The 27,837-nt window shown below is 48.9% G+C and overlaps 3 protein-coding genes across 23 annotated transcripts; 1 reads left to right on the forward strand and 2 right to left on the reverse strand.

Annotated features, from left to right (window-relative positions):
• Positions 1-180: 180 nt before the first annotated feature.
• Positions 181-2,826, forward strand: LOC108160319 (vesicular inhibitory amino acid transporter). The gene is made up of 2 exons (XM_017294245.2): positions 181-905; positions 980-2,826. Exons 1-2 carry the CDS (start codon positions 544-546, stop codon positions 2,274-2,276), a joined length of 1,659 nt encoding a protein of 552 aa, XP_017149734.1. The 5' UTR covers positions 181-543; the 3' UTR covers positions 2,277-2,826.
• A 51-nt stretch (positions 2,827-2,877) lies between these two features.
• On the reverse strand, positions 2,878-15,978 carry LOC108160317 (titin). Of its 3 annotated transcripts, none has more exons than XM_033391930.1 (6): positions 13,783-15,978; positions 13,392-13,658; positions 13,256-13,323; positions 13,133-13,194; positions 11,193-13,073; positions 2,878-11,018 (listed from the first exon to the last, which is right to left on the reverse strand). In XM_033391930.1, the coding sequence occupies exons 1-6, from the start codon at positions 15,409-15,411 to the stop codon at positions 2,992-2,994; spliced, it is 11,934 nt and encodes a 3,977-aa protein (XP_033247821.1). In that variant the 5' UTR covers positions 15,412-15,978; the 3' UTR covers positions 2,878-2,991. The 3 variants fall into 3 exon arrangements, with proteins under 3 accessions (XP_033247821.1, XP_033247822.1, XP_033247820.1); XM_033391931.1 differs by having other exon boundaries at positions 2,878-6,495; positions 6,757-13,073; XM_033391929.1 differs by having other exon boundaries at positions 2,878-13,073.
• A 3,155-nt stretch (positions 15,979-19,133) lies between these two features.
• Positions 19,134-27,686, reverse strand: LOC108158505 (zinc finger protein 2). Of its 19 annotated transcripts, XM_033391934.1 has the most exons (13): positions 27,194-27,686; positions 26,911-27,024; positions 25,037-25,173; positions 24,829-24,908; positions 24,065-24,373; positions 23,409-23,605; positions 23,137-23,242; positions 22,731-23,055; positions 22,489-22,653; positions 22,280-22,427; positions 22,074-22,225; positions 21,409-22,009; positions 19,134-20,088 (listed from the first exon to the last, which is right to left on the reverse strand). In XM_033391934.1, the coding sequence occupies exons 3-13, from the start codon at positions 25,171-25,173 to the stop codon at positions 19,903-19,905; spliced, it is 2,406 nt and encodes an 801-aa protein (XP_033247825.1). In that variant the 5' UTR covers positions 26,911-27,024; positions 27,194-27,686; the 3' UTR covers positions 19,134-19,902. The 19 variants fall into 19 exon arrangements, with proteins under 19 accessions (XP_033247825.1, XP_033247823.1, XP_017146357.1 ...); XM_033391932.1 differs by having other exon boundaries at positions 23,409-23,545; positions 26,911-27,686; XM_017290868.2 differs by having other exon boundaries at positions 23,409-23,569; positions 26,911-27,686.
• Between the last annotated feature and the right edge of the window lie 151 nt (positions 27,687-27,837).

The raw sequence follows: 27,837 nt of genomic DNA on the forward strand, positions 1-27,837 counted from the left end.
CGAACAGGAGTCTGCGCAGTGGGCGCCATCATCATCAGATTGGAGTGTAAAATTTTCTTTTCTCATTCACTGCACAAAATTCTTACGTTACATAAAATTTTAAACACACTTTTCCACGGATTTCCGCAATAGTTTTCGGCCTTTTCAGTTGGATTTGGACGGCGTCGAGTTCCAGGATCGAGATTGAGTGAGCAGGATGTGCAAGTATCTGAAAACTGCATGATAAACGTGCTGCTCCATTCACCAGAGCGCCAAGTAGACGAAATCAATCATCCAAAATCTGAGACAAAATTCAGCTTTATTTCTAGATTGCGGTTTTCCGTAGTGTAATTCGTAGTCGAGCTATTCGTGACACCCATTGCGGAGGAGCTGGAACTCACTCCGCACTCCGATTGCAGCATTATTTCGCAGGCATATCCATAGGCAAAATCGATAAGCCTCAGGTCGAACTTGACACCACCGCGGCCGCCGCCATCTGTCTCCACTCACCATCCCACCACCATCTGCTCTGTGTAAACTCGTAGCCAATCGCCAGCATTCACCATGTCATTCATAGCCAAATTGAAAGCCACGCCATTGCCACCGCTGAAGAACATACTGAACGTGGCCGTGCAAACGGCCCGACAGCAAATTCCAGAGCGCAAGGAGTACGAGCAGCCCCCCGGCAGCAGCCAACAGAGGCCCCATCAGCCACACCAAAACTTCGCCAACGGCCACGGCCAGGCTATGGACACGGGCATGGACGGCGGTGACCAGACCACGGAGATGAGCTCGAATCCATTCCGGAATACTGGCAACTGGTCAAACGAAGGCGATGGCGAAGGCGAGGGCGACTACAAGAACGAGTACCAGAGCACAACCTTCAACGAGTACGACGGGAGATACCAGCAGACGGACGGCTTCAGGTGCGTACCTATGAAATCAGTTTCCTTTCCCGCAGCTGTGCCTAAACCCAATCCTTACTCCGATCGCTTTGCAGGCAAGGAAGCATCGCCTCAGAGGGCAGCTCGTTTGTCTGCGAGGGAGAAGGTGGCGGCGGCTGCAAGATCGACGAATACCAGGCGGCATGGAACGTGACCAACGCTATCCAAGGCATGTTCATCGTATCGTTGCCCTTCGCCGTGCTCCACGGCGGCTACTGGGCCATCATTGCCATGGTGGGCATTGCACACATCTGCTGCTACACGGGAAAGGTGCTTGTGCAGTGCCTCTATGAGCCGGACCCCACCACCGGCCAGATGGTGCGAGTGCGCGACAGCTACGTGGCCATTGCCAAGGTATGTTTCGGGCCCAAACTGGGGGCCAGGGCCGTCAGCATCGCCCAGCTGATCGAGCTCCTGATGACCTGCATCCTCTATGTGGTGGTCTGCGGTGACCTGCTGGCGGGCACCTATCCGACGGGCTCGTTCGACTCCCGATCTTGGATGCTGTTTGTGGGTATCTTCTTACTGCCGATGGGCTTCCTCAAGTCCCTGAAGATGGTCTCGACCCTGTCCTTTTGGTGCACCATGTCCCACATCGTGATAAACGCGGTGATCCTCGGCTACTGCCTGCTGCAGATCGGCGACTGGGGCTGGTCGAAGGTGCGCTTCAGCATCGACATGGAGAACTTCCCCATCTCGCTGGGCGTGATCGTCTTCTCCTACACCTCCCAGATTTTCCTGCCCACGCTCGAGGGCAACATGACGGACCGCTCCAAGTTCAACTGGATGCTCGATTGGTCGCATATCGCGGCGGCCGTGTTCAAGGCCGGGTTTGGGTACATCTGCTTTCTGACCTTTCAGAACGACACGCAGCAGGTGATTACCAACAACTTGCACTCGCAGGGCTTCAAGGGTATGGTGAACTTCTTCCTGGTAATCAAGGCCATCCTCAGCTACCCCTTGCCATACTACGCCGCCTGCGAGTTGCTCGAGCGGAACTTCTTCCGCGGCCAGCCGAAGACCAAGTTCCCCACCATCTGGAACCTCGACGGAGAGCTGAAAGTCTGGGGTCTGGGCTTCCGTGTGGCCGTCATCGTATCGACCATCCTGATGGCCATCTTCATTCCCCACTTCTCTATCCTGATGGGCTTCATTGGCAGCTTCACGGGCACCATGCTCAGCTTCATCTGGCCCTGCTATTTCCACATCAAGATTAAGGGTCACCTGCTCGACCAGAAGGAATTAGCTAAAGACTACCTCATCATTGCCCTAGGCGTGCTCTTCGGCGTCATCGGCATCTACGATTCGGGTAATGCCATGATAAATGCATTCGAGATCGGTCTTCCGTTCTAAGTTTTATCCACTATTTACACATCCACCAATCGAAGTAGATCTAGGCTTATTGGTCCTCTCGGGCATGGCATGTCTTCCAGTTGCTACGGCATCATCTGGCTGTGCCCAAAGGTGTTCCAAAATCCTAGATCTGTTCATCAAAAAAACTCGAAACGAAAACAATAATATTAGTCTATAAGAAACGAAACGAAACGCAAGTCTTCCAAACAAGCGAACAAATGTCTTCCAAACACGTATAATAATGATTTATCATATATGATAAAGTAAAGGATAAGTGAATCGATTGATATATAATTAAATATATACACATACGAAAAGAGAAATATTTATTGTACTAACGCGCATTATGAAATATAGAAAAATTGAAGAAATTTAACAATAAACTGTACACCATTATACAGATACGGATCTAAATGTATGTATGTTATAGATAGAAACCATTGTGCAGATTTTTTTAACGTTTAAATATACAGTTACCTATACACACTAGTCCTAAAAACGACACTAGCCTATTTTAAACTCTCAATAAAGACGTCATCTCTCAAGTTGATCCAAAACAAATTGAAACAGGTTTTTTTTGTTTTTGAAAAAATGATATTTATTTGTTAATCTGGATTTTCGGATCGGCTTGTATATTGTATAAAAGATATATTGTCATGGAAACTTATGCACTGTTACACGTTAATATGGGATTTGATATGGATGTTATTAATCGTTAGTTTGAGGTCTTGAAGAACTTGTGTTCTTGAGTACTCCTGGTATGTTGGAATGCACCTTTCTTAATATTATGCACTGCACAGGTGGTGCTCGGGGCTGTGATGTACTCGCTCTTGTACTGACTCGATCCCGTACACTTTGTGTCGTTGCCGAGGCTGATGGAGGACTGGTTGCCCCTACGGGTGACCACCCGTTCGGTGTGTCCGTGGGCACTGTAGGAGGGAAAATCGATGCCGCCGCTGGAGGTGGATACATGGTGGTGGCGCCTGCCATGGGCTCCCACATGGGTGTGAGATTGGGAGGGAAAATCGATGCCACCGCCCAACACTTGGGTGCGTGTGACAGTTGATCTGTTGTCTGGGGCAGTGGCAGTGCTTCCTCCGGATATGATTCGGGACATGGACGAAGAGTTCTTCACGTTGCTCTCCCTGTTTTCCTTGTGGACACTGCAGCTGCGGCGCTCACTGGAGAAGCTGGTGTTCTGGTCCGACTCCCGGTTCTGCCGGTGGATGCTGCTATAGCTCTGACGATCGCTGGCATGGGGCGTGCTGGAGGGTTGCTCGTGCAAATTCAAAATACTCTTCCGCATCATCTTCCCGTTTGAAGTGAGACTGCTGCCATTGGCTGCAGCCGAGTCGGTGGCGGCGTTCTTCCGATGGAAGATCGTGTTCGAGACATCCGCCTCCGAGGAGAACTCGCTCTTGCGGTGATGGAAGTGCTTCGAGGAGCTCGTATGGGATGTGGAGCTGCCGGTAACAATGTTGTGGCTGGAGGTCCTGTCGCCCGAGATCACTCGTGATGTTGAGTCATCAATCACGTTTTGGCCACCGGCTACCACGCGGGAAGACGAGTCACCAGTTATATTAGTGGTGACGTTTCTGCCAGAAACCATGCGAGCGGATGAATCCCCAGTAAAGTTGCTCGAGACGTTCCTTCCGGACACCACACGGGTGGATGAATCTCCAATGATGTTGCTGGAGACGTTCCTTCCGGAAACTACCTTTGAAGTGGAGTCTGCGGTAACGTTGCTGGTGAGTGTTTTTCCAGAGACCACTCGAGTCGTGGAATCTCCAGTTATGTTGTTCGAGACGGTTTTTCTCGACAATACACGGGAGGTGGAGTCTCCAGTAGTGTCCCTGCTGATCTGACCTTCACGATTCGTAGTGCTGGTTTGGAGGGCCGTGCTGGAGATGTCCGATCCGCGGACTGCAGTATTCACAGTGTTCACTGCACTATTCTCGACGACATTGTGGCTCCTCTGCATCGAGGTGGTTTCTTTATGGATGTTTTGGGTGTTCTCGATGTTCGTGGTCGTAGTGTTTTTGGCCACGTTCTCGATCACGTTTATCTTGGCTGGGCGCTTCACGTACTCGGTTTCGGGCTCCTTGTGGCGGCCTCCTATAACGGTGGTCACCTTCGTGGTGGACACAACAATAAGACCGTCCACTGGGTTCTGACTGTTGGAATCCACCTGCTTGACAGCATCCTTGCCGGACACATAGTTCATCTGGTTGGTGGTCTTGCGGATGGCGGTGTCGGTTCCCAGGCTGATGGAGGAGCTGTTGTGCTGGTACTTCTGTGTCCGCCGAACCTGCTCTACCGTTGTCTTGTTGGTCTCCTTTTTATAATCATCCTTGCGGGTCACTGTCATGGAACCTTCCAGCTTGAGGTTATCCACCGGTCGCTTAGCGGTCTCTCGTTTTGTAGTTTCTACCGTTGTGCTGTCGGTCTCCGTGCGGTCGCTTTGCCTGTAGAATTCTCCCTCCGGTTTCAAGTTGTCCTTTGGCTTCTTTTGGACGGGCCGCTCGGCTGGACGGAAGGGTTTCTTATCAGGTGTGAAGAATTCTCCTTCGACCTTCAGGTTGTCGCACGGCTTCACCTGTTCGGGCCGCTTTACATGATGATACACGTCCTTTTGTGTGAAGGTCATTTCCCCCTCGGTCTTCAGGTTATCCTTTCTGATGACTGTCGTCACTCTATCTGCCGGCCTGAACGCTTCCTTCTCAGGCATGTGCATCTTGCCCTCGGGCTTTAGGTTGTCCACATACCTCTTCTGCTCTGGTCGGGAGGCAGGCTCGTATATCGGCTTTTCAGGGGTGTACATAATCCCTTCTGGCTTCAGGTTATCCTTGGGTCTTACCGCCTCGGGGCGATCCCCGTTTGTAACTGCTGGCTTTTCTGGTAAGTAGAACTTACCCGAGGTCTTCAGATTGTCCTCCGGCCTAACCGGGGAGGGTCTAACGACGTGTTGATATTCAGTTTTCTCTGTGAAAGTCATTTCTCCTTCGGAACGGAGATTATCCTTGTGAACCACTCTATTAACTTTATCGGCGGGCTTGTATTTCATTTTTTCTGGCATAATCATCTCTCCCTCTGGTTTTAAATTATCATGGGGCTTCTTTTGCTTGGGCCTTTCGGCAGGCTGGAAGTCTGGTTTGTCAGGCGCGTAAAACTCTCCCTCCACCTTTAAGTTATCCTTCTGCCGCACAACGGTAACCCGCTCGCCGGGCTGGTATTTCGGCTTGTCGGGGCTGAAGAACTCTCCTTCCGGCTTTAAGTTATCCGATGGTTTTACTTGCTCTGGTCGTACGACATATTGATATTCCTTCTTCTCAACGAACGTCATTTCACCTTCCGTTCGTAGGTTGTCCTTCTGGATTATCTTGGTAGTTCTGTCGCCCGACTTGTAAATCTGTTTCTCAGGCTTTGTAAACTCTCCTTCGGGCTTCAAATTGTCCACGGGTTTCTTCTGGACTGGTCTCTCAGCGGGTTTGAAGCCAGGTTTATCCGGAGTGTAGAACTCTCCCTCAGGTCGGAGATTGTCTTCAGGTCTGACTTGCGTTGGACGTTCTCCTGGTCTGTACTTGGGTTTCTCGGGACTGTAGAAGTCACCCTCGGGCTTCAGGTTATCCGTCGGTCTGACTTGATCGGGTCGTACCACGTATTGATACTCCTGTTTCTCAACGAACGTCATTTCACCTTCGCTACGTAGGTTGTCCTTACGAATGATCCTTTCGTTCTTATCAGCAGGTTTGTAAACCTGTTTCTCAGGTTTCGTAAACTCTCCTTCGGGCTTCAGATTGTCCACGGGTTTCTTCTGGACCGGCCTCTCAGCTGATTTGAATCCAGGTTTATCCGGAGTGTAGAACTCTCCCTCAGGTCGGAGGTTGTCTTCAGGTCTGACTTGCGATGGACGTTCACCTGGTCTGTACTTGGGTTTCTCGGGACTGTAGAATTCTCCCTCAGGTCTCAGATTGTCTTCAGGTCTGACCTGGGTTGGACGTTCTCCTGGCGTATACTTCTGCTTTTCGGGACTGTAGAAATCTCCCTGGGGTTTCAGATTATCCTCCGGCTTCTTCTGGACGGGTCTTTCAGCGGGTTTGAATCCAGGTTTATCCGGAGTGTAGAACTCTCCCTCAGGTCGGAGGTTGTCTTCAGGTCTGACTTGCGATGGACGTTCACCTGGTCTGTACTTGGGTTTCTCGGGACTGTAGAATTCTCCCTCAGGTCGGAGATTGTCTTCAGGTCTGACTTGGGTTGGACGTTCTCCTGGCGTATACTTCTGCTTTTCGGGACTGTAGAAGTCACCCTCGGGCTTCAGGTTATCCGTGGGTCTGACTTGATCGGGTCGTACCACGTATTGATACTCCTGTTTCTCAACGAACGTCATTTCACCTTCGCTACGTAGGTTGTCCTTACGAATGATCCTTTCGTTCTTATCAGCAGGTTTGTAAACCTGTTTCTCAGGCTTCGTAAACTCTCCCTCAGGTCTCAGATTGTCTTCAGGTCTGACCTGGGTTGGACGTTCTCCTGGCGTATACTTCTGCTTTTCGGGACTGTAGAAATCTCCCTCGGGTTTCAGATTATCCTCCGGCTTCTTCTGGACAGGTCTTTCAGCGGGTTTAAATCCAGGTTTATCCGGAGTGTAGAACTCTCCCTCAGGTCGGAGATTGTCTTCAGGTCTAACCTGCGATGGACGTTCACCTGGTCTGTACTTGGGTTTCTCGGTTCTGTAGAATTCTCCCTCAGGTCTCAGATTGTCTTCCGGTCTGACCTGGGTTGGACGTTCTCCTGGCGTATACTTCTGCTTTTCGGGACTGTAGAAATCTCCCTCGGGTTTCAGATTATCCTCCGGCTTCTTCTGGACAGGTCTTTCAGCGGGTTTAAATCCAGGTTTATCCGGAGTGTAGAACTCTCCCTCAGGTCTGAGATTGTCTTCAGGTCTGACTTGCGTTGGACGTTCACCTGGTCTGTACTTGGGTTTCTCGGGACTGTAGAATTCTCCCTCAGGTCGCAGATTGTCTTCAGGTCTGACTTGCGTTGGACGTTCACCTGGCGTATACTTCTGCTTTTCGGGACTGTAGAAGTCACCCTCGGGCTTCAGGTTATCCGTGGGTCTGACTTGATCGGGTCGTACCACGTATTGATACTCCTGTTTCTCAACAAACGTCATTTCACCTTCGCTACGTAGGTTGTCCTTACGAATGATCCTTTCGTTTTTATCAGCAGGTTTGTAAACCTGTTTCTCAGGCTTCGTAAACTCTCCTTCGGGCTTCAGATTGTCCACGGGTTTCTTCTGGACCGGCCTCTCAGCTGGTTTGAATCCAGGTTTATCCGGAGTGTAGAACTCTCCCTCAGGTCGGAGGTTGTCTTCAGGTCTGACTTGCGATGGACGTTCACCTGGTCTGTACTTGGGTTTCTCGGTTCTGTAGAATTCTCCCTCAGGTCTCAGATTGTCTTCAGGTCTAACCTGGGTTGGACGTTCTCCTGGCGTATACTTCTGCTTTTCGGGACTGTAGAAATCTCCCTCGGGTTTCAGATTATCCTCCGGCTTCTTCTGGACAGGTCTCTCAGCAGGTTTAAATCCAGGTTTATCCGGAGTGTAGAACTCTCCCTCAGGTCGGAGATTGTCTTCAGGTCTGACTTGCGTTGGACGTTCACCTGGTCTGTACTTCGGTTTCTCGGGACTATAGAATTCACCCTCAGGTCGCAGATTGTCTTCAGGTCTGACTTGGATTGGACGTTCTCCTGGTGTATACTTTTGCTTTTCGGGACTGTAGAAGTCACCCTCGGGCTTCAAGTTATCCGTGGGTCTGACTTGATCGGGTCGTACCACGTATTGATACTCCTGTTTCTCAACGAACGTCATTTCACCTTCGCTACGTAGGTTGTCCTTACGAATGATCCTTTCGTTCTTATCAGCAGGTTTGTAAACCTGTTTCTCAGGCTTCGTAAACTCTCCTTCGGGCTTCAGATTGTCCACGGGTTTCTTCTGGACCGGCCTCTCAGCTGGTTTGAATCCAGGTTTATCCGGAGTGTAGAACTCTCCCTCAGGTCGGAGGTTGTCTTCAGGTCTGACTTGCGATGGACGTTCACCTGGTCTGTACTTGGGTTTCTCGGTTCTGTAGAATTCTCCCTCAGGTCTCAGATTGTCTTCAGGTCTAACCTGGGTTGGACGTTCTCCTGGCGTATACTTCTGCTTTTCGGGACTGTAGAAATCTCCCTCGGGTTTCAAATTATCCTCCGGCTTCTTCTGGACAGGTCTCTCAGCAGGTTTAAATCCAGGTTTATCCGGAGTGTAGAATTCTCCCTCAGGTCGGAGATTGTCTTCAGGTCTTACTTGGGTTGGACGTTCTCCTGGCGTATACTTCTGCTTTTCGGGACTGTAGAAGTCACCCTCGGGCTTCAGGTTATCCGTGGGTCTGACTTGATCGGGTCGTACCACGTATTGATACTCCTGTTTCTCAACGAACGTCATTTCACCTTCGCTACGTAGGTTGTCCTTACGAATGATCCTTTCGTTCTTATCAGCAGGTTTGTAAACCTGTTTCTCAGGCTTCGTAAACTCTCCTTCGGGCTTCAGATTGTCCACGGGTTTCTTCTGGACCGGCCTCTCAGCTGGTTTGAATCCAGGTTTATCCGGAGTGTAGAACTCTCCCTCAGGTCGGAGGTTGTCTTCAGGTCTGACTTGCGATGGACGTTCACCTGGTCTGTACTTGGGTTTCTCGGTTCTGTAGAATTCTCCCTCAGGTCTCAGATTGTCTTCAGGTCTAACCTGGGTTGGACGTTCTCCTGGCGTATACTTCTGCTTTTCGGGACTGTAGAAATCTCCCTCGGGTTTCAGATTATCCTCCGGCTTCTTCTGGACAGGTCTCTCAGCAGGTTTAAATCCAGGTTTATCCGGAGTGTAGAACTCTCCCTCAGGTCGGAGATTGTCTTCAGGTCTGACTTGCGTTGGACGTTCACCTGGTCTGTACTTCGGTTTCTCGGGACTATAGAATTCACCCTCAGGTCGCAGATTGTCTTCAGGTCTGACTTGGGTTGGACGTTCTCCTGGTGCATACTTCTGCTTTTCGGGACTGTAGAAGTCACCCTCGGGCTTCAGGTTATCCGTGGGTCTGACTTGATCGGGTCGTACCACGTATTGATACTCCTGTTTCTCAACGAACGTCATTTCACCTTCGCTACGTAGGTTGTCCTTACGAATGATCCTTTCGTTCTTATCAGCAGGTTTGTAAACCTGTTTCTCAGGCTTCGTAAACTCTCCTTCGGGCTTCAAATTGTCTACGGGTTTCTTTTGGACTGGTCTCTCAGCGGGTCTGAATCCTGGTTTATCCGGAGTGTAGAACTCTCCCTCAGGTCGGAGATTGTCTTCAGGTCTGACCTGCGATGGACGTTCACCTGGTCTGTACTTGGGTTTCTCGGGACTGTAGAATTCTCCCTCAGGTCGGAGATTGTCTTCAGGTCTGACTTGGGTTGGACGTTCTCCTGGCGTATACTTCTGCTTTTCGGGACTGTAGAAGTCACCCTCGGGCTTCAGGTTATCCGTGGGTCTGACTTGATCGGGTCGTACCACGTATTGATACTCCTGTTTCTCAACAAACGTCATTTCACCTTCGCTACGTAGGTTGTCCTTACGAATGATCCTTTCGTTCTTATCAGCAGGTTTGTAAACCTGTTTCTCAGGCTTCGTAAACTCTCCTTCGGGCTTCAAATTGTCTACGGGTTTCTTTTGGACTGGTCTCTCCGCGGGTCTGAATCCTGGTTTATCCGGAGTGTAGAACTCTCCCTCAGGTCGGAGATTATCTTCAGGTCTGACCTGCGATGGACGTTCACCTGGTCTGTACTTGGGTTTCTCGGGACTGTAGAATTCTCCCTCAGGTCGGAGATTGTCTTCAGGTCTGACTTGGGTTGGACGTTCTCCTGGCGTATACTTCTGCTTTTCGGGACTGTAGAAGTCACCCTCGGGCTTCAGGTTATCCGTTGGTCTGACTTGATCGGGTCGTACCACGTATTGATACTCCTGTTTCTCAACGAACGTCATTTCACCTTCGCTACGTAGGTTGTCCTTACGAATGATCCTTTCGTTCTTATCAGCAGGTTTGTAAACCTGTTTCTCAGGCTTCGTAAACTCTCCTTCGGGCTTCAAATTGTCTACGGGTTTCTTTTGGACTGGTCTCTCCGCGGGTCTGAATCCAGGTTTATCCGGAGTGTAAAACTCTCCTTCAGGTCGGAGATTGTCTTCAGGTCTGACCTGCGATGGACGTTCACCTGGTCTGTACTTGGGTTTCTCGGGACTGTAGAATTCTCCCTCAGGTCTCAGATTGTCTTCAGGTCTGACCTGGGTTGGACGTTCTCCTGGCGTATACTTCTGCTTTTCGGGGCTGTAGAAATCTCCCTCGGGTTTCAGATTATCCACCGGCTTCTTCTGAACAGGTCTCTCAGCGGGTCTGAATCCTGGTTTATCCGGAGTGTAGAACTCTCCCTCAGGTCGGAGATTGTCTTCAGGTCTTACTTGGGTTGGACGTTCTCCTGGTGTATACTTCTGCTTTTCGGGACTGTAGAAGTCACCCTCGGGCTTCAGGTTATCCGTGGGTCTGACTTGATCGGGTCGTACCACGTATTGATACTCCTGTTTCTCAACGAACGTCATTTCACCTTCGCTACGTAGGTTGTCCTTACGAATGATCCTTTCGTTTTTATCAGCAGGTTTGTAAGCCTGTTTCTCAGGCTTCGTAAACTCTCCTTCGGGCTTCAAATTGTCCACGGGTTTCTTTTGGACTGGTCTCTCAGCGGGTCTGAATCCAGGTTTATCCGGAGTGTAAAACTCTCCCTCAGGTCGGAGATTGTCTTCAGGTCTGACTTGCGATGGACGTTCACCTGGTCTGTACTTGGGTTTCTCGGGACTGTAGAATTCTCCCTCAGGTCTCAGATTGTCTTCAGGTCTGACCTGGGTTGGACGTTCTCCTGGCGTATACTTCTGCTTTTCGGGACTGTAGAAATCCCCCTCGGGTTTCAGATTATCCTCTGGCTTCTTCTGAACAGGTCTCTCAGCGGGTCTGAATCCTGGTTTATCCGGAGTGTAGAACTCTCCCTCAGGTCGGAGATTGTCTTCAGGTCTGACTTGCGATGGACGTTCACCTGGTCTGTACTTGGGTTTCTCGGGACTGTAGAATTCGCCCTCAGGTCTCAGATTGTCTTCAGGTCTAACCTGGGTTGGACGTTCTCCTGGCGTATACTTCTGCTTTTCGGGACTGTAGAAATCTCCCTCGGGTTTCAGATTATCCTCCGGCTTCTTCTGAACAGGTTTCTCAGCGGGTCTGAATCCTGGTTTATCCGGAGTGTAGAACTCTCCCTCAGGTCGGAGATTGTCTTCAGGTCTTACTTGGGTTGGACGTTCTCCTGGCGTATACTTCTGCTTTTCGGGACTGTAGAAGTCACCCTCGGGCTTCAGGTTATCCGTGGGTCTGACTTGATCGGGTCGTACCACGTATTGATACTCCTGTTTCTCAACGAACGTCATTTCACCTTCGCTACGTAGGTTGTCCTTACGAATGATCCTTTCGTTTTTATCAGCAGGTTTGTAAACCTGTTTCTCAGGCTTCGTAAACTCTCCTTCGGGCTTCAGATTGTCCACGGGTTTCTTCTGGACCGGCCTCTCAGCTTGTTTGAATCCAGGTTTATCTGGAGTGTAGAACTCTCCCTCAGGTCGGAGATTGTCTTCAGGTCTGACTTGCGATGGACGTTCACCTGGTCTGTACTTGGGTTTCTCGGGACTGTAGAATTCTCCCTCAGGTCGGAGATTGTCTTCAGGTCTGACTTGGGAAGGCCGTTCCCCTGGCGTATACTTCTGCTTTTCGGGACTGTAGAAATCTCCCTCGGGTTTTAGATTATCTTCTGGTTTCTTCTGTACTGGCCTCTCGGCGGGTCTGAATCCTGGTTTATCCGGAGTGTAGAACTCTCCCTCAGGTCGGAGATTATCCTCAGGTCGCACTTGAGATGGACGTTCACTAGGCTTGTATCCTGGTTTTTCTGGAGTGTAGAAGTCGCCTTCGGGTTTCAGATTGTCTTCATGCCTAACTTGTGTTGGACGATCGCCTGGTCTGTACTTCGGTTTCTCCGGACTGTAAAATTCACCCTCTGGTTTGAGGTTATCAGTGGGCTTTATTTGTCCTGGTCGAACTACATATTGGTACTCCTGCTTCTCCACAAAAGTCATTTCTCCTTCGGTGCGCAAGTTGTCGCTGCGAATAATTTTCTCTGGTCTTTCTCCTGGCCGATAGGTGGGTTTTTCCGGCGTAAGGAATTCTCCCTCCGGCTTGAGGTTGTCCACGGGTTTCTTTTGGGTGGGTCGAGCGGCTGGTGTATAGCCCTTCTTGTCGGGCGTATAAAAGTCACCTTCAGGCCGCAAGTTATCCTTGTGTCGTACTTGTGTTGGGCGGTCTCCAGGCTGATATTTCGGCTTCTCTGGGCTGTAAAACTCGCCCTCGGGCTTAAGGTTGTCCGTCGGCTTCTTATATTCAGGACGGACGGTGTATTGATACTCCTCCCTCTCGTTGAAGGTCATTTCTCCCTCTGTCCGCAAATTGTCAGTGTGCACAATTTTCTCACGCCTCTCGCCGGGCTTGTATGGCTCTTTTGGTGGGACTACGAAGTCTCCTTCTGGCTTTAGATTGTCTTCTGGCTTCTTTATAACTACGTAGTCCACTAATATGTCTTCGTTTGGCTTGGGAATGTTTCGATTGTCTCTCTTCGACCAGGTATTTGTACGTACTCTTGTGTATGCTTCCTCGAGGGTATCTATTGAGAATTCAAATGATTAATATACGAAAATCTTGGTTTAATACAATTATACTTGCCATCGGTTTCAATGATTGTGTTTTCTGTTGATTTAGTTGTGCTGGTTGAGCAGTGATGTCGTCTGAAATGCGAAGAATAATAGTTGAAAGAACTCCTCTATGGATTCATTATGCGATTCTTACCCGCATGTGCAGATCTCACAGATGCACCGCTCGCTATGCGTAGTATTTTTGTTCTTGACGACTCCACGCTGGAGGACAGAATGTATATGAATTATTCTTCAAGTACTATCGCACATATGTAAAATAATCTACTTACGTTTCTTGAATCGTCTAAGCGTTTCTTATCGGTGCGCACATAATCGATTTCATCATAAATATTTTCGGTAATATTTTTGTGTTTCGATGTTTCGTTCAGATTCAGGGTTATGTTCTCATTGTTCTCCGAAATCGAGGTGTTCTTCTCAATCTCCACAAATTCATCCACGTAGATGGTCTTCTTGGGGGTCTCTACAATCTTCTCAATGACATCCGTGTGCACCTTCTCGTCCAGAACACGCCAATCGTTGATGCTCGCATCGAATATCTAATAGAAAGCAGGTTCAACATATGAAAAAATATCCACAGAGGAACACACCCATGGGAATGGCGTGGGCTTTGGGTGTGGAATGGCTGGTGTGCCGCCCCGTCACGCACAATCTATGACTTACCTTTGTTACCTCCGTGGTAGTTGTTATGTTTGCCACATCGGTATTATCTTTCTCGATTTCACGAGCAATGTCATTGGGCACGAAAGCTTTGCTATCTCTGAACGACTTCTCGTCGACGACCGTCCACTTGCCGAGCTTCGTGTCGTACACCTTGGTGGTGTATGTTGTGGTGGTTGTGTTGATGACATCATCAACTATTTCGGGATAGCCCCGGTCAGCGGTGCTGTCCACAGTCCGTTCGTCTACCACGCGCCACTTATTGTTGCGCCTGTCGTATATCTTCTTCTTGTACGTCACCTTGCAGCTACCGTCCGACTCCTTGCTGACGTACCGCTCAAAGGTGGGCTTGCTTGTGTTGCCCCCTGGATGGGTGGTTGTGCCATCGCTGAGCTCGGTCCAGGTCTTGGTCTTTACGTCATACACCTCCTTCTTGGACGACGATGTGGACTGCTTGGTGCTGCTCGAGCTGCTCCGTGTGGTGCTCTCGCTGACCTCTTTGTTGGATGTCGATGAAGTGGCTTTGTTGTGGTCCACAGCTGTTGTCGTTCCCGACAGTTGTTCCAGTTTATCGTTCTGCGAGGTGGATGACGTCGCCTTTGTTGTGGTCACGGCAGACGGCGCGGCAACCGGTTCGGGGCAACTTGATGACGTCACCGATGTGGGCCCGTCAGCTGTTCCGCTGGCTGGTGGCAGCTTTGGCACGCTCTGAGATTCACTGAAGCTTTTGCTGCTGCTGCTGCTCTTGGTGTTGGTGTTAGTATTGGTATTGGTATTGACATCAACACTGATGTTGGTATTGGTGCTACTGCTCGTGTCAAAGCCAACCTGTTTCTTCGCACCGGATGATGTCATACCGGTAGCCGCTGTGTCGGCTCTCTCGCTTGCAATGAGCGTTTCATTGGCGCTCCGATTGGAGCTGGAACTGGTTGTGGAGGCGAAGTAAGTGGAGCTGCTGCTCGCCTGCTGCTGCTGCCGCTGCTGACTGGAAGACATGGAAGAGGACGTGTACATCTTGGAGAGGCTGCCGCCGCTGGCTGACATGGAGAGCGTGGGCGTTGTGATCTCTACCACCTCGATGGGGACAGAGAACACTGGCTCCTTCTTCTCACTCTCCAGCAGATCGATCGAGGCAATGATCTTCTCGTTGGAGTAATCCCTGGAAGTCTTGGCGGTGCTGCTGCTGCTGCTGCTAAACTGCTCCGACTGGGATTGGGATTGGGATTGTAACTTGGACTGAGATTTCTCTGTGTATGAGGATTGGGAGCTTGACATGGCTGCCTTGCTCTTGCTGCTGCTGCTGTAGCTCCTGATACCAGCCGCAGGCATGGGAGACGAGGATGCAGTGCTGGCCGCCAGCACAGGAGTGGAGGATGAGGTGCTCGCCCCTGGCTCTCCGTACGAGACGGACTCGTGCTCCATCGAGGTGGAGCTGCTCTTAGTGGTGAGCGTCGCTGTGGCGTCGGGTCCCAGTTGTTTGGTGAGCTTCGTGGCCGTAGCCGACGACGATGTGGTTGTGGTCGATGTGGCTGGCGGCTGCTGCTGCTGCTGCTGCTGCTGCTGCTGCTGCTGCTGCTGCTGCTGCTGCTGCTGCTGCGACACTTGTTTCTTTTTACTGTTTTTTGATACCATTTTGACACAGATGAGGTAATCGCTGAGAAACTGAGTGACTGGTGTTGCACCTGGTTGCTTTTCGGGGCTAATTTGGGGTCGGGGTTCGTTTGTTAATCACAATTGTCGCTGCTCTTGGCCCTTAGAGGGGTTATTAATAATATTTCGCGATATAGATCGTTTTGTTTCGTTGTTTCGTTGTGGTGCTTATGGGGATCTGGACTGGTATGTCACATAGTTTCCACGGCGGAATGTCGAAATACTTATTTTTAAATTACGATACGTACGAGTGTTAGACGCACACGAACACGCGAACCATAGTTCAGGCCGAAGCACCAATACCCTCACAGATAGGCGACAGCAAAAAGCTTAGCACACGCTCACACTCGGACACGCACACTAGCGCACTCGCAAGACTCTCACGGGAGAGAGTTACAGATGCAGCCACAGATAGAGATACAGATAGAGATGGAGATCACTCGGAGATGGAGATACAGAGACTTGTGGGGAGGAGATACTTTTCGGCTTTCGTTTTTTTTCTTGGGAGCACTGGAAGATCAGCAACCGTCGCGAAGCACAACTCAAAACGTACTGATCGCGTCTGGAACGGCTTTCGAGCGACTATCTGTGCGCTGCCACCACTCGAAAGCAGCAGCAGTGGCAGCAGCAGCAGCAGCAGCAGCGTTTGTGGGTTTTCGGTCGTTGGAGCTTTGGACTCATGAGCGTTTGCGAGTGGGAACGGGAACGGGAGAGGCACAACGCCTTCGCAAAAAGCCAGGCCAGAGCAGCGACTGCGAATGCGGCTGCGACTGCGAAGCGTAGGTATGGCAGAGTATCTGACGGATGCGTAGGCCGCTTTGCCGCTTTTGGCTGCCACGAAACACAAACTCCGAGTTCAATAAGCCAATAAGAAAGGAAGCCATAAGATTCAACGATCGACGCTTTGAATACCCTTGCAGAGCTATCGTTCTTATATAATTAAGTCATGAAATGTTGATCAAATTAACCATAGGTTCTTCCAGCTAATTTCTGTCAAATATAGGGATAATATTGCACAGAAATCGACATGAGAATGAGTATGCTATATGAAGCCGTTCACTTCGTTTACTTTCCGGCAAAGTTCTGTTAAAAATCATAATACCCTATGCGATAGATACGGGTAATAAACACAACACGAATATCGATCTTTTGTGAAAGTGGCCATAAAACAAAACAAACAGATGTATGATGGCCGACAGACTGCCAACAAAGAGGGACATTGAGAGCCAGAAGCAGAGAGGCGGGCAGACACACACGAAGGTGCAGGGCGTGCGCCTGCGCAGAACCATCCAAAAACCCAGATCGGCAAATACAAAATTGGTCTCCGACTGTGTCTGGCGGATGCACAATTAAATTATGAATAGTATCTGACGTTGATTAGTCAGCAGCAGCATGTTCGCCAGGTTTGGAGATACTTTTTCACTCGTCTAGCCCGACGGCGCTACGTGGGCGCCCCCGCCAATACCAGTCCAGACCAGACCAGACCCCAAGCTCCAGTGCCGACCAGAGAGCTGAGTAAGCTCCATTCGGATCAAGATTTATATATGAGCAATGGCCCAATTGATTTATAACGGCCTTTGGTGGGTGCGAATGAAAAGTATCGGCAAGCGGCTATGCCCAAAGTGGGAGTGCCTCCCAAGAGAACCCCGGCTCGGCCTCCGGATCGAGGGTGGACGAGTACAAGTGCATACAAGTTACATACGTATACCCGCAGGTCTAATTCTTGCCTAATTCAAGACTGACGTCATACACGTCGTATGAGCAACGACGGGACGGCTCTGTGCTGAAGCTCATTTTCATGCGAAGCCAAAAGCAATCAAAACTTGTTTGCCGCCGAAACTCACATAATAAAAGCACACGAAAAACACAAATAGAGAAAAGATACAATGCAAAATTAAGTGGAGAATACAGTGGAGACTGCTTAGCATTCACAGAGCAGAGCACACGAACAGAGCGGACGCTCAGACATGGGAATGGGCATGGGCATGGGGCAAATGGGAACTGCAGCTGGAACTAGACCTGGCGCTGGAACTGGTACAAGTTGCAATTCAGATCAAATGCCAATTGGAAACTATGCCACTGGGTGCAGTGCTCGTTCGCGGAGTGACTAATTAGATACGCATCCCAGCAGATCTCTACTGTAGCGACTGTAGATGATGACATCTCGCCGTCTCACAGATTTCCTTGGAATTGAAATTGAATTCTGAGGCGACACTGACAGAGGCGTACACGAAATTTATGCGCAACTTTTGGCAGTCGGAGTAGTTGCTGCTGTAGCCCCAAGTTCAATTAATTTTAATTCAACAATAAACCGAAATGCACTCCAAGGTAACGTGTCCATGTCGGCCCTTATTTGGCAGGCGGCCGAAATAACTCGGATCTCCGAATCAGTTTTTACGAGTACTGGACCATTACACAATGTACTTTTAGGGCAGGGCCTGCAAACAGCATTTTCTCGCTGCCAAACTGTCCAACTATGTCCAAACGATGCCCATATGGGCATGGAGAGGCCCAGTCACGTAGCAGTGGAATAAATTATACTATACTCGTCGCTCAAAAAATTATAAACAATTAAAAGTACTCGCTGATCAATGAATTGTAATGACTACGGGTCGCCGCGTCGGTTGTGGCGCATGTTGAACGTTTCCGACGTGCCCGGGCCTATCCGGAGACAACCTCCCATATACGAAGTGTACACCAAAATCATTAGCCAAAACATTGTGCTTACACAAGCACCCGTACGGGTATTTCAAGCATTTCGTTTTTATCTTATCAAACTCGAATTTTCGAATGGAATTTGCATAGGAGGTACTTTGCAGCAGTACTACCGAAATTATTCGATGGATTTGCGGTCGAGAAATGGCACGGGAATTGACTCACAGGCAAAGTGGCAAATGTTTGCGTTCGCTTGTTTAATCAGCAAATATATTTATAGATTATTCATTCATACGACGAAACAGAATACATACATATATGACACAAAGAAAGTTCCTTCGACAATACTGCACTTGTAAAATGTTAAGAACTGTTTTGCGGCGCTAGTCTTATCTACATATAGGTAGAACACTGACCGATCGTTGCTTTATACGAAAGTTTAGATAAGAAATAGCCTCTACATATGCAAGTATATATTCCAGCGAAAAAGATCAGAGTCCCTTGACAAACACTAAAGTCACACATTTTCTTTGTTTATTATTATTCATATTTTCTGTTTGTATTTCTTTAAGGCTTACATATTAAAATATATGCTTAGTGTAGGTTCATTAATTATTGTTTCATTTATCAGATTGCGATAATTACCAATTACTCGTACTTCTGCCTGCACCCACCCCAACCATCACCACGCCCACGTACTCTCCGGTCTTAAAGTAGACTTTTTACAGTGTGATATTCGTCGCCGAACGGGCATGTGGGATCTGATCTGATCTGATCTGATCTCGGGATCAGGGGAAGGTCAGTGAATGCAAGTAGCTGCTTGTTTATGCTGATTATTTTCTGAGTTTCTCCTTGATAGGCCGGTGTCGTCATCTTCTCCCTAAGTATGTGTGTGTGTGTGTGTGTGGTAAATATTGTATCCTACGGTTTCTTAAGTCTAAAGATTTGCTTCATATGCCTGCTGCGGTTCGTGTTAGATATAGTATCTGTTAGCTAGTTACTGTGCCAGGCACCTACTGCACTTCACACTCCATCTCGGACCTGTTCTGTTCTTCGGGTCGTTGCTTCTGTATTCTTTTTTTTTTTTGTATGTACAATCGCTCGAGTCTCGGCAGGAATGCCCACGCTCCACTCTCCACTCGCTCGACACTCCTCACCCACTCCACTAAACTCCCACTGGAGCCGGTTACGTATTCTTCAAGTGCAACGCCTGCTAGTGTCTACAACTATCCGTAGTGGTCTATGTATATTTTTGTTTCTGTTTATATGTATACATTTTACACTTAGCATATATGTTAGTCCTATATATGGTTGTATATTTGTTAGTAAAAGTCGGGTAATGCATTAAACCATCGAACGTAATTCTTTAAAACTCGCAACGCAATCAGGTTGATGTTTTAGATGCGACCAACGCATCGCAAAATTAACAGATACACTACGCGTACGTCTATATATATCGAATATATATATATATATATGTATGTATATATATATATATACGTCTGTGTATATGTATATGTAAAAGGGTGTTACATAGGTATATGTAAGTGGTAGGTAGGTAGTATATGCATGTGTATAACGCTTACTTATCCGATAATCCGATAACTTATCCGCTAGCCTAAGAACTAACTAAAACATTACAGTTACGGGAATCGCCGCGTGCGCCAAAGTTGAGGACACTTCTGGGAGGGATGTGCGTGTCTGTCTCTGTGTCCATGTCCATGTCCATGTCCATATCCGTGTCCGTGTCCATGTTCGTATCCGGCGTGTGTCCTAGTCATCTACATTTATTTACATTCCACGTCGAGGTGCTCTCGGCTACTCCACATCCATGCCTGCCTGCTGCTGTTGCTGTGCTGTGGCCTGATCCTCTGGCAGCACACTGCGGCAGATCTCGTACTTGATGACCTTGCCGTGTATGTGGCCATCAGGCAGGATCTGCACCTGCACCGGTTGCTGTCCAGACGCTGACGCTGCCACGGCCGCCTCCTGTTGTTGCTGCTCCTGCAAAAGTGGGGAAGGGCAAACTTTTAGCTAAAGCCTGGGACAAACTCTGGGCCAAGACTAGGTATGCAGCAAAGTAATATGTATAAACTAAACTAAAGCTTACGCTCAGGCAAGAGGTGGAGTAATCGAGTAGCAGGGGAAAATACTTAGAACAGAGAAAGCATAAAAAATAGACAGATGAGAGGAAGACAAGACAGATGCAGGCAGGTCAATAATATATCTTACTTAGGACTACATTTGCATACCAGACAAACAGAGCAGCATTTACAACAAATAACGAAAGAGATTACCAGAGATATAGACACTTAACGATTAGCGATAATTTGGATAGTTCATACACACCTAAACGCGCAACCTGAAGCCACTGAACGGATTTTGATTTCGATTGGGATTTTATTCAGCGTAGAATTATAGAGTTATGGGTTTATTTTGATTTATAGTCTACCAGGCGTCGAGGCGTCAAGGAGGGGAGGCACACGCAGCACACACACACACACAGGCACAGTCACACTCGGCCACAGACCCGACTGATGTCCCCCAAAGGATCAAGCAGCGCCGCCTGGTTTGAGGTGCAGGTGCAGGTGCAGATGCGGTTTTTGCATATGGATGTCGTTCGAGAGTTGGTTTATTTTTTGATTAATTGGCTTAATTTTCAGTTTTGTGGCAATTCTGTTTCTTTCTGTATGTTTCTGTTTTGTTATCTTTTTTTCTGTTTCGTTTAGTTCTTAGTAAGAAGTAGTCGGTACAACAAGCTGCAAAGTATTGGAGAAGGATATGCGATTATGTTTCAGATTCGATTTCATTGGTAGAGTGATATATGGTGGAGTATGTGGAATAGATGGCCAGATGATTAGGTAGATAGACAAATGATGGATAGATGCAGACGCAGACGCAGAGCAAAAGAACATTGCTTAAAGTAACCTAAGGGACTTGACATCCACAGAGCTAGATTTGGTGGAAGGGGATTACGGAGTCACACTGAGAGCATAGCCTGAGAGTAGTCTGCTGACCGACCGAAACGCCCAATCTTAGTGATTTCTTGGTCAAAATATGCCAATCAGGATCGTTTATTGTGGATTTGTTAACATTGCTTATGTGCTGAATAATGTACAATCGGGTTAGGGCTGTCTAACTTACTCCCAATAGAATTACGTGGACTTAAGGCTAACTAAGTAGTTTAATGAAAGCATTTTTTCGAAGCGGAACGATCGAAAGAACAGAGACATAGTGTCGGGGGTCTGGATATCTGTTTTAATTTTTTATTTTATCTGGATTCTCAGAAGGAGAGGCACTTGTCTGATCTGGACTCTAGCATACCTGTTGCTGTGATATGGCTGGCTTCGTCTCCAAGTGCTGGCGCTGGTGCAGCATTAGATGGTTCTTCTGGAAGAAGGCCTTTCCGCACTCGCAGACGTGAGTGCGCACCGTACAGCCGCCGTTCGGGTGGCGGCGGTTGTGCTGCATGAGGCCGTGCTTGGCGGCGAATCCCTTGCCACAGCTGGCGCAGAAATGCGACTTGGGCTTATTGGCCGGCACCACATTGACCACGTGCTGTTGCTGCTGCTGCTGTTGTTGTTGCTGGGCAACATGCTGCATGTGCTGTTGCTGATGAACGGGCATCGTTGGCACGGCAGTGACTACGGCCTGCGGATGGGTCGAGTTGGCGGCCTGCACCAGCGTAGTCTGCGACATAACCTGGCCGGTGGACGATATGATCTGCACGGGGACTGGGTTCTGGCCCACCAAATTCGGATTGGCTGTCACCACAGTGCCCGGGTTCAGGCTGGCCGTGCTCAAGAAGTGACCCGGCAGCGCTGCCGTCAAGGCGCACAAATCGGTCATCAGACTCTTATCGCCGGTGTGCAGTCGCAAATGCAGAGCCAAGGCCTCGCGACTGTTGAAGGCGCTGCCGCACTCGCTTCAGGGAGAATAAACCAAAATATTAGGCGTTTATTTCAGTGAGAGATTCGATGAAAACTTACCGGCAAACGAACTGCGGACGCGCCACACCATTGGCATCCGTGGTGGAGACCGTGAGAAGCGTAGAGTTGCCCGGGTTACTCACGACGGTGATCGTCTGCGGATGCTGTCCCGGATGGTGGTGGGGCTGTTGCAGCTGCTTGAAATCGATAAACTTGGATAAGTTGGTCCCTGCCGAAGATCATGGTGAAATCGATTGTCTATATACCTGTTGGTTGGCAATGATGGTGGCACTGCTCGTGTTGGGATTGACGCCATTGTGCGCTGCCCGAACGTGCTGGTGCAGCTCAGCCTTGGTGAGGAATCCCTCGCCGCAGCTGACGCAGGGATGCGCCTGCTCGCCGGTGTGTACACGTCTGAGACATGAAACATTAATTAGGGGCTCATTCCATTAGCCGGGACTAATTTCGAACTCACCTCATGTGGGAAACTAGCGTTCGCTTCTGTAAAAACTCTTTTCCGCAAACGGTGCAGGAGTGGGGGATCTTGCCGTGTATGCGTCCGTGATTCACCAACTGGAACTTGCGTGGAAACGAGGCACCGCACTCAGCGCAAACAAATGGATTCAATGAACCATGGAAGCTGTCCAAAGGTAAAGAGAGACGGAGCCGGTTTAGATCGGATCAGACATGACTCCCGAAGGGAAAAGCAAGACTCACCGCGAGTGCATAATAAGATGGTTTTCCTGGGCAAAGCTCTCACCGCATTCCTCGCAGACGTATGGACGTTCGCCGGCGTGGAATTTGCTGTGCGTGACCAGGTGCCGCTTGAGTGGGAAGGCACGTCCGCACTCCTGGCACACGAAAGGTCGTTCTCGGCTGTGGACGCGCGAGTGCGTCAGCAGATGATGCTTAAGGGTGAAGCTCTTCTTGCACTCCTGGCACTGGTAGGGTCGGTCGGTTGAATGCAGCAGTAGATGCGTGTTCAGACAGTGTTTGTGCGCAAAGCTCTTGCCGCAATGGGAACAGATATGGGGTCGCTCACCTGTCGAGGGGGAAAGGAAAGCATACATAGTGGTTAGACCCGCTCGCTGGATAGGGGTAGAGGGATAGGAACAAGAACAACCACCTGTGTGCACGCGTGCGTGTGTTGTCAAATGATGCTTGAGCAGAAAGGACTTGCCGCACTCGTCACAACTGTACGGGCGTTCCTTCTTGATGGTGGCGTCCGTCTAGAACGGGGAGAGAAAGGCGTGTTGCAGATGGATTACTTTTCTTGGCAGACTCTTGGCGTTCTCCAGGAGGCGAGTCCTGAGTCCCGTGGAATTGAATTTGGCATGTGTTTCGATTGGGATCGAGTGGGATGTGGTATATGTATGGTGGATATTGTTGGCTTACTTCGCTGAAATGCATTGATTCCTGTAGTTCGGTCTTTGGGGACAACTCTAATGTGCCTGGCTCCAACTTTAAGTTGGGTGCGTCGCCCTGCGAGTCCTCGTTCTCTTCGAGTCCTTGTATTACTTTCTGGACTTGAACTGAAATACCAGGAAGTATGTCACCTAAGAGTGTTGTTGCGCCGCCAACGGAACAGAAACCAAATGGAATTCAAGAGAAAGAGACAAAAAATACAAAAGAGAAGAAACAAACGAAAATCAAAGTACGAACCAAACGAAAGCGAACTTAAATCAAATTATAAATCAAAAACAATAAATGCAATAGCAAATTAAATCGAATATTTTTACGTAAAATAACGTAATGCAACCGGAATATGGGGATAAAGCAACCAGAACCGAGAATATGCCAATGCCGGGTGCGGATACTGCGGGATTTTACATCAATCGGGTGGTGGTAGTGGTTGTGGTAGTGGTGGCAGTGGTGCTAGTGGCGGCAGTGATGTGCATCGCACAAGTACAGGGAGTACGAGGATCGGTATCGGTATTGGTATTGGTATTGGTGTAGGAAAGTGGATCAGTGGGTTCAGTAGGAGGAACAGTTTGGAGGAGCAGGAGCGGGAGGATTTGGGTAATCAACAATCACAGATTTGAGATGCTTACTTGGTGTCGCGCCAGACGCCGAGCTATGATGATGCGATCCGTCGGCAGCGGTGATTGTGTGCGTCTGATGGTGGCCGGCAGCGATGGCGCGCTTAATCAGGATCTCGTTGCACTCCTCTTGGGTGAGGTGCAGCGCCCCAATTGACCCAAAGTGCGACTTTGCCGCCGCGGAGCCCGCCGTCAGCACCGTCTGTCCGGTCTTAGCATCGACAATACTACCGTTGGTCAATGTGTGGTGGTGGGCAACCGAGGGATCCCCGGCAGCCGCGGCTGCTGCTGCTGCGGCAGTTGCCTGATCGACCAGGAGATCTGTGTTGTAGATGTGTTCGTTCAGACCGCGCCCGCCGCCCACCAAGAGATGAGTTGTAATGTGGTGCCATGAGGTGTGTGTAGTGTAGTTTGCAATCAGTTAGGTGATGGATGATGATGTGGTGCGGATAGGGGGTGATGTGGGGTGGTGGTGGTGGTGGTGGTGCAATAGCAATTACAAGTAACACGCACACACACAGACACAAGCACAGCGCAGCGCAGCGAACATAGACAGTGGTGGGGTTAGGTGGGAGATGATGGGTTCGGGGGGTTCGGTTACGGGTTGGTTCAAGAGCGAGCGAGATCGAGCGAGAATAAAAAAAACGGGAGTAGAGAGAAAACAATCGATTAACAAAAACCCCAAATAGATGGATAATCACAACAGCAACGCGTGCAACACGGATAGATGCCTCGATGACGGCTGCACCGATGCATATATCGATACGACCACTTACAGTTCTTGTCCAGGCTCAGCACCTGCTGCTGCGAATCCTGTTTCTTGACTACCGACGAGCCTCCCCCAGTGGTAATTACTCTGTAAATGGAACGAAATAGATAGAGAAGAGGAAGAGTGGGAGCAAACGGAGAAGAATGCTTAGTTGGTTGCTTTCTCTTTTGGGTGGCTGCTTGAATGATTATTCTGTTGATAGATTCTGAACGCACCTCTGTGTACCGGGCGGAAACGAAGGATCGTTCACAACGTACATGCGACGCACAACATTCCCCTTATTGCCGGTTAGAGCACCTTTGACATCCTTTTGTACGGCCAATGATCCATCCGTGGACAGCAGATAGGGCATCTGGAAAGGGTTTTTGTGGCTTGAGATTGCTTGATTGTAGATTGATAATGGATGGATGGACGCGGTGTGTTCTTTCCATGGCTCCCACCAGTTATATATTGGTCTGTTAGTGTTTTATTGGATACTGTGGATCTGCGTCCCCAAGAACCGAACAAAGTACAGGAATGCAATTCTTCCAATGGGCCTAATGGGGGGGGTAGGGCATTTTTTTTTAGTCAAGACGATGGAGTTAGGCTATAAATTAGTACAGTTGCCACACGCTATGGTTAGTAGTAGTAGTAGTAGTAGAAGCAGTAGTGGGACAGTGGGCTTCAAATTGTGGCTTCTTCTCTGGTTGTTGTTCTTGTTATAGTTGTTTGATGCTCATTCGTCTGGCTCTGATTGATAACCACGTCGCTACACCTGCGCAGGCAGGCAGCGGTGCGGCAACAGATGATAAAGAGGAGTACGAGGCACGCAGGTAGAGGAGGGGAGGAGGTGGGTTGAGAGAGAGGTCGGCAAAATGCGCGCCTTTTTTCATTCTCTCTCTATCTCTCTCTTTTTCTCTCGCACAATTGGAACGCAAAAGTAATCAAAACACACGCGTGAAACAAAACGCACACCAGAACACGTCATTTCTGGCACTGGTGTTGGCTGCGCTGCACATACATACACATATTTATATGTACGCATACATACAATTGCGTGTGTATTTAGCGAGCGGCGAATTCGATGCTGACGCACACTAGAGAAGAAAACGGAACGGCCGAATTGCGGCGAATTGGTGTGGGGCGGGGAGGGAGGGTTGCACTCCAGGGTTTACTTCTGGCCCAATGGACAATTGTGTAACTGAAAATTGTTGCTTACCAAATGAAACCAGAAAACGAACAAACAAAACAAAACAACAGAGAAACCATAAGAATAATTATAATATAAAAATAACTCAAGCGGTGGGGGTAGGGAGGGTTAACGATATATAATAATCAGAATCAAGGAAGTACGAATTATCGATTCAATCGATTGCTTTTGCCAGCCAGACTGCCACGAATGTTCCACCCCGCCAAACCCATTATTAATGGGAATTTTAATTATTATTAAGCGTCGCTGCATTTCCCACTAGCCCTACTCTCTCTTCGTCCCTTTCTAGCATGTACAGGTGCGTGCTTTCTCTGGTTTTTTGCATACACAAATATATACGCACACGGCTTACAAATACCAAATTATGAATGTTTACGAATGAAATGGAAACGAATACGACTTGTATAAATGTATGGTAAAAGAATTCTAACACAGCGCCGATTTCCTCGCATGACAACGCAGTTACATAAAGCGTACGAGTATATGTATCTACGTGCGTATGTATATCTCTTGTCGTTTCTTTTTGTATTCCCGTATACATACACGCCGTCGCCGAAAGCAGCGAGTGTGAGTGAGCGAGTGTAGTGTATATATGCACGCTCGCTTGCCTGCAAGTATGTACGTATGCATGTATGGCTGTACGTATTGCCCGAGTATATGTGGCGCTTGCTTTCTTGTTGTTGGGAGCCCAACACGATTCGCTGTAGGAAAGCAACACTGTTACGTGGGCGATGGCATGGTTAGGGGGTGGTGGGTGGCTGCGACTGGTCGAATTGGCTATTTAGCTAGCAGCCTGCACTAGCAAAAGCACTCGATTATCGGCAGGGGCGGGGGTAGTAGCAACTACTGCAGCAACTAATTTACGTATAGATACAGGAGCTAGGAGCTAGAGCTACTTACCGATTCCCCGCTGACGGTGTAGTTTATGTTGGGCGATATTTCCAGAACCGATTCGGCGGTGCGGCTGCCGTTGTCTGCGAAGCCCCAGGTGTAGCCGAAGGGCGGCTGTGGGTTCTGGGCGGCGCACATTGTAAATGGAGCAAGTGAGGCAGATAGAGAAGAGTGGGAAGTGATGGTATGGTGGAGGGAGGGAGGCGAAAGAAAAAAAAGCGCAAAATTTCCAAACGCAAATGTAATTGCACTTCTCTGTTGCTGGTATTATATGTGGTATTAAATCACGTACAAAATACTAGCCTCCTCTAGTAGTAGTAAGTGCAAACGGTAATGGTAATGGTGTTGGTATTGTGCAGAACAACACACAACAATTTAATTATTTTTCACTTGGGATCGCACTGCAACGAAAATTCGTCGTCGACGACGAGACGAGACGAGTACGGCGACGAACTATAGACCGAAAAGAAAGTCAAGTTGCTTTTGCTTTTGGGTTTGGGTTTGCTTCTGTGGCTGCGGGCGCCATTTTTTTCCGTTCTTGCGAACAAATTCACTTCGGTGGCGTGCCTTTCGGTCCAGGGCGCTAGGTCTCAGGCTGCGACTCGGTTCATTGATAAGGCGCACCGCACTTCTATGTGTGTGTTGGGTTGGTGTGTGGACGCGCCGTGTGCTGATGTGCAGTTTTTGCAATTAAATTTATAAACAAAATAACGCACACTTTTTCCTCCAATATTATTTTCACAGACACAGACACACCACTGAGCATTCCTTAGTGTTCGTGCCTGTCGCCATCTTGCGTACGGTGCCAGGGTTGTATTATCGGACTTATCGGTAAAATATATTCGCCTGACCCTCAGTTCTCTTCCCATGATCGGAAATAGTATTCCTCGATTTTGATATTCGGTTGAATATTACCAGCTAGATAGAACTCTCAAC

This window comes from Drosophila miranda, chromosome 3 (genome assembly GCF_003369915.1).
Source record: "Drosophila miranda strain MSH22 chromosome 3, D.miranda_PacBio2.1, whole genome shotgun sequence".
Lineage (NCBI taxonomy): Eukaryota > Metazoa > Arthropoda > Insecta > Diptera > Drosophilidae > Drosophila > Drosophila miranda.